The sequence below is a fragment of the Ipomoea triloba genome, chromosome 12 (assembly GCF_003576645.1).
Source record: "Ipomoea triloba cultivar NCNSP0323 chromosome 12, ASM357664v1".
Taxonomy (NCBI): Eukaryota; Viridiplantae; Streptophyta; class Magnoliopsida; order Solanales; family Convolvulaceae; genus Ipomoea; species Ipomoea triloba.
The window spans coordinates 18,820,492-18,829,637 of record NC_044927.1 but is presented as its reverse complement, the minus strand read 5'-3'; the positions used below and the strand labels follow the sequence as shown (position 1 = coordinate 18,829,637).

Sequence of the window (9,146 nt, the reverse complement as noted above, 5' to 3'; positions counted from 1 at the left end):
TAGATACATACTGTGTATACTATGTACACTGTATATATACTACGTATATTGTGTAGTGTATATACTATGTGTAGTGTAGATACTGTGTATATATACTATGCATATATATATTGTACATATTGTATATATATATATATAATTCACTGTTGCAAAAATCTCCCGCATAAGCAGCCAAGGCGCTAGGCGCCCCTAGACCGAGGCGAATTGCTCCCTAGGCGTCCGCCTAGGGCCTAACTCGGCCGACTGGGCCGAGTTGGCAGCCGACTCAGCAGAATTTAGCCGAGTTAACTCGCCCAACTCGGCAGAGTTAGCTGAGTTAACTCGAGCGAGTCGGCCTTGTTAATTTTTTTTATTATATTTATATATATTTATTTATATAAGTAAGAGAAGTAAGAGATATATAAATAATATATATAATATAATATATGACATATATCCACACACATGCATTATTTTTTTTATTTTTATAGGTACCACCTAGACCACTTAGGCGTTAGGCGCTAGTCTACCGCCCGACTAGCGCCTAGCACCTACTGCAACCATGATAAAATTATAGATACATACTATGTATACTAAAATATATATATATATATATATATATATATATATATATATATATATATATATACACATATATATATGTATATATATATACATATATATATACACATATATATATGTATATATATATACATATATATATATACACTGTTATATAAATACACAAGATTTTTTTTTAATTTAGAAGATTAGAAGATTTAGAAGATTTTTTTATTTTTAATTTATAATTATTATTATTGTTTATTAAAAAATTAAATTTAATAAAATATATTATTTTAAAAAAATATGTCGAAGCAACATCCGCTCGCCAAATCAGCTTGAAAAATCCAATTATCAAGTAGTTGACCTTTAACTTGAACAAAACCTGCAAATAGTTAATTGCACTTTTATTGTAAGTTTGAGTATCTAATTGGAGCTTTTTGAAGTTGAAAAGCCTAATTGCACAAATCAGTATAGTTTGAGGGCTAATTTGACCATTATTCCTAAATTTTATATATTTAGAAATTACATTAAAATTTACCATTAAACACAAAAATTTAAATTTTAAATAATTAAACAATATTAAAGAAAAAGAGTTGGTTTTACCAATAAATAATAAATATGACAAGTCATTTCCAAAAAAAAAAAAAAATGACAAGTAAAATGTGACGGAAAGGGCAAAGTTATCCTTTTATTTTAAAAATAATGCATTGTCCATTTGTCCTTGTGGGGTTTGTTTTGCTTTGTTACGTTCATCTTTTATTGGTCATGAGCTGATCCTCATGTTTCTCAATTAATTTCGCATTTAACAATTAATGCAATGGATCTTCATTCCTCAACGTCATGAACCTCTCATCCACCTTCATTAAATATTGGACAGTTTTTTTTCTTTTTTTTTTTGAAGAAAAAAAAATAAACGCAACTTTTTTTTTTTTTTTGAAAACAAAATAAACGCAACTTTAGTCACACGTTGATGGAAGTTTTATGATTAAAAAACGATTGATTTTAATTCAAAACGACAAAGATTCTGAATTAAATGATTTAAAATGGGAAGACAACTTTACCCCTTAATAAGTTAGACCAACTCATGGTGAGCTGTCCTTAGATAATTTGTTTTAAAAAAATGAATATTGTAAAAAATTAAAATGACATGCTAAAGAGTAAAATAATAAAGAATTAATTCTGAATTTACTTTTTGGACAATCACTCATTTCCAATTTTAGTCATTAACTTTGAAATGAGTTAATTTTAGCAATGGTCCCCGACTATGTTGATTTTTTAAAAGTAGTCCCCGACTTTTAATTTGGACAATTTAAGTCCATTGACTTTCAAATTATTTCCAACGTTGGTCCTTTCATCAAATTTTGGTTAAGTTGAGGTCAAATGCAGGGGTAAAATTGTTCGTTCACCTTTATAGTGTATTATTACTCGTATTTCTCATATCTTATATGCTATATATGAATATAATCTCAGTCGAAGAGACTTCAACTGAGATTATATGACTTCGATTGAGACTTCGACTGATATTATATTTATATATACAGCATATAGAACATGAGAAATATGAGTAATAATACACTAAACATGTGAATGAACAATTTTACCCCTTCTTTTGACCTCGACTTAACCAAAATTTGACGAAAGGACCAGTATTGGAAAGAATTTGAAAGTCAAGAGACCTAAATTATCCAAATTAAAAGTCGGGGACTAATTTTGAAAAATCAACATAGTCGGAGGACCATTGCTTTTTTTTTTTTTTTTGAAAATAAAGCAAACTTCATTTAACAATAGTCAGAATGTAATACATCAGAAAGAAAAAGGGGAGGCGAAACAAGCCATTGAGTATTGAAACATTTCTAATTATAGGGAGTGTTTGGTAAATAGTTGGTAGCTGTTAGCTGTTAGCTGTTAACTGATTGGGTTTGTGGGTCTAGTTGATAGCATTAGCTGATTGTAGACAGATGTTTGGTAAATTAACTGTTTGCTGATAGTTGATTACATGCAAAATGGCTTTATCAAAAAGTTGATCCTAAAAGTTGTTTTGAGCAACTTTTTTAATTTTAATATTTTGAAATAATAAACTGTTACAAAAAGTTAATTAATCAAACATTTATATGGAATGTTTAATCAAGTTAAATAGTTAATAGTGATCAAATAAGTTAAAATTTGATGATAAGCTAATTATATTACACTGCAGGGCCATAATCCACAATAAGCTTTCCCATGTCTGAACTTAAAATTGAAGGTGAAATTAGGACGGTTAGAATAAGAAAATTAGGGCTTTATTTTATGTGTGTGAGAAACAAGTGGTGTAATGATCCTAACTTTCTATTTTTGCCCTCAATGTTAATAATTCACATAGAGAAAAATTAATTTTAAATTACAATTAGAAATGATTTAATGTTTAAAGAATTAAATTTGACAACTTTAAAAGATAATGATTAAAATTAAAAATGAGCGATTGCCAAATAACTAAATTCGAAATTAACTCAATAATAAAATTGATGTAACATTTAGAAATTAATTGTGAAAACGAGAAAATAGTTGTGGGTTAAAATTGGGAATATTTAAAACCAAATATGAAAATAAAAAGAAAGATTCCTAAATACATTCGTATTCCTTGCCGAATTACAATCCTTATTTGGTAGGTATTGCCGTATTGGATGAATTTTGGAGGTTTCCTACTCCTCTTTGGAGTCGAGAAGAAGCATTATCATTCTTCCTTTTTTTTTTTTTAATATTTATAAATAGGTCTTTGGATACTGTATAGTATATTGCAAAAGTGGAATCTCTTTCCTGGGCGGCTGAAATCTCTATTCAAGGGCCGCTAATTGTTCCAATCAGAGGTATATACCTTCACTGCACTTTTTTCTGTGTTCCTTGTATTTATAGGGATGAACTCTGATTCTGCCATGGAATTTTAGGCGGGGAGAGATCTGAAGTTTTGTACTTGTTGGTTTTTAAGTTATCATGATATTTGGGTCTCTTTCTGTTTAGTTGTAGAAGATTCGTGTTGGGGCATTGATATGACAATTTATGGCTTTGCCACTTTGTTTTTCATCCCCCACCCCCATATGTTGCATATCTTTCATTGGTGATTGATAGGACGTCTGAATTTGTGTTGAACTGATTCAAGAAATCTGCAGATATTATCTTTTGCTTTCTAGTTGATTACCTTGTTTATAGTTGTAATCAAGTTCTCTTGTTCTGACAAAGGCTTCTTGCCTTACTCTAGTTGTGGAACTTGAAATCGATTGATTCTAACAGGGGGCTTAATTCTGCTTTTGTTTCCTCATAAATGGTCTGTTCTTTGGGTTTAACCCCCACCCTTCCCCTCTCTCTTCCCCTTATAAAGGAGGGGAAAACATGAACTACGAATACCAACTCAAATAGCTATGGTAATTATTTGTTTTCTAGATCCAGGGCTTGTTTGAAAATAAATTTGTTGACTTGCTCATTGGTCACTGATTTTCTATTTGAGTTCAAAATATATTCAGCATGAATTTGGTTTGATATCTCTGTCAGTCTTACTTTTGGCTGTTCAGAAGAAAAGTTTTGAAAATTCAGTTAAAGGTGATATAGTGATTATTCTAATGAATATACCTTGGGCATGTGTCCTATATTTGAAAGTAAGGCAGTCCCTCTTTGATGCCAAGACATCAATTATGATTCCATATGTATGATGAAGATATTTCATAATCGTGGCCATTTATTGCAGATTAATAGTTAGTTTTTCTGCAATTAATGAATTATGTTTGAGCAGTTTTCATTAACCTGGGGGTGACCTTGGTATCATCAATCCAGATTTTTGCTGTCTGAAAAATATAAATGATTGTTGTCTCAGTTTTGCTCTATTTTCTGTTTCCTTTCATTCATTCTTCTCATACATTAGGTAGTTCTTATTGAATCATTACTTAAAATCTCATTCTTACACCTTCAATGTCATTTTGGGAGAAGTCCACAGTTCATGTGTTTTAAGTTGATAATAAAAAAAAACATTTATTATGATACTTGTCTCATAATTTTCGTCTCTCACATGTTCAGATGGATGTACGGATCTCAGAGCATGACCATGTAATTCAGGTATGCGGTGATGTCCCAGCACAGGAGAGGGGTGCTGTTGGGAGTAAATTGTGTGGGGAAGCACCATGTGGGTTTGCAGATGCTAAATCCACTTTGAAGGACACACAAGAGCGCTCGGCAGCCATGAAAAAACTCTGTATTGCTGTGGTACTCTGTGTCGTGTTTATGACTGTTGAAGTTATTGGAGGTATTAAAGCAAACAGTCTTGCGATATTGACGGACGCGGCTCATTTGCTGTCAGATGTTGCAGCTTTTGCAATATCATTGTTTTCATTGTGGGCGGCAGGATGGGAAGCTACCCCGCGCCAGTCGTATGGGTTTTTCAGGATTGAGATTCTTGGGGCGTTGGTTTCTATTCAAATGATATGGCTTCTTGCTGGGATCCTTGTTTATGAGGCTGTTGATAGACTGATAAATGATACAGGTGAAGTCCAGGGATCCCTCATGTTTGCAGTTTCTGCTTTTGGATTAGTGGTCAATATAATTATGGCTGTCTTGCTTGGTCATGACCATGGACATAGCCATGGCCATGGCCATGACCATGGGCACGGGGGGCATGATCATGGGCATGGAGGGCATGATCATGGGCATAGCCATGATGGTCACGATGTGCACAAACATGGAGTTACAATCGTTCAACACCATGACCATCATCACGAGGGGCATTCTGGCCACAATGAGCACGAATCAGATCATACGGAGCCCCTACTTAAGGCTTGCTCTGAGGGTGAAAGCGGGTCAAAAGGTAGAAAGAAGGAAAGGAACATAAATGTGCAGGGGGCCTATCTTCACGTACTCGGGGATTCTATTCAGAGCGTGGGCGTGATGATTGGCGGGGCAATCATATGGTACAAACCAGAGTGGAAGATCATTGATCTCTTCTGCACTCTAATCTTCTCTGTGCTCGTGCTGGGGACGACCATAAGGATGATACGCAATATCCTCGAGGTATTGATGGAGAGCACCCCCAGAGAGATTGATGCAACCAGGCTTGAGAAGGGGCTTTGTGAGATGGAGGAGGTTGTTGCAGTTCATGAGTTGCATATATGGGCAATAACAGTGGGGAAAGTGCTGTTAGCCTGCCATGTAAAGATCAAGAAGGAAGCAGATGCTGACATTGTACTGGACAAGGTAATTGACTATATCAAAAGAGAGTTCAATATTACCCATGTTACCATTCAGATAGAAAGAGAGTAGTGTAGAATCTGTTGGAACTTGGAAGGCTAGAAATGTGTTTGTAATCCACATGATATTGTTTTCAGAATATTTTTGACTCAGTTGGTTCCTCAATCAATTTTACAAATTTATGTCATTTTTTACACTTCCATTATTAAAAAATTACAGTATCATGGTTTTTTTTTTTTTTTTTTTTTTTTAAGTACAAACTAAAATTATATTTTTTTGGTCTTAGTTGTTTTGGGTTCCCTCTCTGTGATTAAAAAAAATCTAATGACTCTTCATTTTCTTTAAGTCCGTATCATACTTAGACTAATCTTCGTTCGTTCTTCCCTTGTCAAAGAGGGGCTCAAATTCTAGACCTCTCTTAAGGAACGAGAGTGCACGATTACTCATGCTTACTTAGCTGGTTTCTCACGATTCTTCATTAAAACACAATAACAAAGACAATATTTACCCTTATCTAAAAAATGTAAGAAAATGCTCTTTATTCCTTATGAATTTCTCCTCCAAACTTTCATTCATAATGACTTCAATTCATTGAGTACTAATGAACTGGTTGAAGAGGAGAAGTTTGTAAGGGAATATATGAGGAGAACTGGTTGAAGAAGAGAAGTTTGTAAGGGAATATATTAGGGTATGTAACATTGGGTCCGAAAATATATTATCTACCAATGTCACTTAAATATCTAAAGTCCAATCAAATCAAATTAAATTCTAAAAGTAAACCACAATTGTGTTGCCCTACTATAACACAAAACAAACCATCTCACGTCTTTTACTTGGGCCTATGAAATCTCCTCAGATGTAATGAAGCAATGAACTTGTACTCGTGTATAACATTGTGACAATGCATGCCTAGCAATCACTTAATTGGGCTAATAAACATATTATTAAGTAATTATTCAACTCAATAATTAAATTACCTGGGCCGATTAAGTTAAAATTAATCACTTCTAGTTAAATAATTAGACTAATTGAACAAATTATTGAATAGTTTTTTTTTTTTAATATTATTGAATAGTTTTAATCATCTCAATTAATTCAATATTAATCTAATGAACTTAGTAGTCAACCACTCAACCTCCAAATAAAATCTAATAAAGAGAATATGATTTTGTGAGATTGTAAGATCACCTGCTTAAGTGAGATTCAGATCATTACCATTTAATATTTGTTTTCAATGATTCTGATTGATTTTAAGGATGACACATGTTTCTAAATGGTAGAGGGTTATTTAAGTAATATATATATATATATATATATATATATATATATATATATATATATATATATATCACCTTCTTATTAATAAATAACATAGTTACGTTATTATCATATGAAAACCAAATACATACTTATTGAGACATTGATCTGATTTCGTTTCCTCTTTGCACACGGTGACACATACAACAAGAACACACTTAATCTTCCCACCCCCACCCCCACCCCCCTTTCCCCTTTCCCCTTTCCCTTTCGCACACGCTGCTGCCTGTTGCCATTAAAGAGAACTCACACCATTTTTTCCCTCTTTCTCATTCGCACACTCTTTTCGACAACAACAAGAAAAACGCTTATTCAGGAGCTTCTTCTAGGAATTTCGCGTTGGTTGGGGTGAGAGTTGACGGTTGGTGCACACTAACCATAATCATAGCTAAAACTATTTCATCTTAAACTCTTTGATATTTAAATGATTTGGGTTATTAAATTAATTAAATATCAAAGAGTTTGAGATGAAATAGGAGTCTCACATTCTCACCACTATAAATAGAGGCTTCATTTCATTCAAATCCACACACATTGAAGTTTTGCAAAGTTCTATCTTGAAGTTGACATTTTCTACTGAAGATCAAGTCGTTGACATCATTGGGGTATTGGATGAATTTTGGTGGTTTGCTATATATTCCTCTTTGGGCACTATATAGTACTCCGTATATTGCAAAAGTGGAATCTGTTTCTTGGGCGGCCCGCGGCCTAAAGCTAATTGTTCCATTCAGATGTATATACCTTCACTGCACTCTTTCTGTGTTCCTAGTATTTATATTGGATGAACTCCGATTCTACCATGGAATTTTGGGCGGGGAGTGATCTGAAGTTTTGCACTTGTTGGTTTTCAAGTTATCTTGATTCCAGCTCTCACCCCAGTCGATATTTGGGTCTCTTTCTGTTTAGTTGTAGAAGATTCGTGTTGGGGCATTGATATGACAATTTATAGCTTTGGCACTACTTTGTTTTTTCATAATAATAATAATAATAATAATAATAATAATAATAATAACAACAACAACCACAACAACATTTTGGACTTTATACTACTTATTCCCTCTCAATTCCCAGGTATACCAAACCTTGAAATTGAAATCCCTAACAATTTTAGTCATGTCAACCAAACAGTAGAATTTAAACTCTCACTTTATTCCCGCATTATTCTTTTCCTATAGAATTGTAATTCTTTGATATTGTTAACTAATGCTCCGTATTAATATAAGATTTCAACTTAAAATATTAGATAGGTAATTTAAGATTACATTGAAATATTTCAACTTTGATATTGTTAACTAATATTAATATAATAATATTAATAATTTTATTATTATTATTATTATTATTATTATTATTATTATTATTTTGTTACTAGAAGTATCTAGCTTGTTAAAGAGACTAGTAAATTGATCAAAACATTTTTAAAAATGAACCATTTTATACCTGTCATTTTCTATGAGGGCATTTATAATTTAAAATATAACCTCCAAAAGAGTATGCATGGAGAACTTTTTGTGGGAAAACTTGCAAGTACAGTTTGGAGGCCTAGAGGTCCAGAATTAGGTCAATCACATTTATTAGGAGTGGAGTGGTTTACGAACATGTTCGTGAACAATAAATGATGTATATTTATAAACAATAACCAAACAAACACCACAATAACTATTAAAAACATATATATATATATATATATACACACACGAGAAATAAAATGCGAATGAGGTCTCCAAGTAAAACATGCGGATTAATTGTAGCTATTGATCTTGCCAAAATCAACTGTCCAGAATGAACATAAATTTAAAAAAAAATGTGGTGACATTATGATAATTTTGTATATTGTTGAAAGCTTAAGGTGCGTATTTTCAAAGCTTAAGGTGCATCATTTTAAAATTTAAGGTGCGCCTAACACTTAAAATACGTCATTTTGACAATTAAGGTGTGCCATTTTAACACTTAAAGTGTGCTATTTTAACACTTAAGGTGTGCCATTTTCACACTTAATGTGCATCAGTTCAACAATGGTATGAGGAGAATACATCCAGCTCCCTTTTTTTTTTTGTTTGTTTTTTTTTTTAAATTTTCAT

General features: G+C 32.5%; 1 protein-coding gene across 2 annotated transcripts; it reads left to right on the top strand.

The window, feature by feature from the left end:
* Nucleotides 1–3,231: 3,231 nt before the first annotated feature.
* On the top strand, nucleotides 3,232–5,944 carry LOC116000123 (metal tolerance protein A2-like). 2 transcript variants are annotated; one of them, XM_031240153.1, is made up of 2 exons: nucleotides 3,232–3,386; nucleotides 4,585–5,944. In XM_031240153.1, the coding sequence occupies exon 2, from the start codon at nucleotides 4,585–4,587 to the stop codon at nucleotides 5,818–5,820; it is 1,236 nt and encodes a 411-aa protein (XP_031096013.1). In that variant the 5' UTR covers nucleotides 3,232–3,386; the 3' UTR covers nucleotides 5,821–5,944. The 2 variants fall into 2 exon arrangements, with proteins under 2 accessions (XP_031096013.1, XP_031096012.1); XM_031240152.1 differs by lacking the exon at nucleotides 3,232–3,386 and adding an exon at nucleotides 3,447–3,938.
* Nucleotides 5,945–9,146: the final 3,202 nt, after the last annotated feature.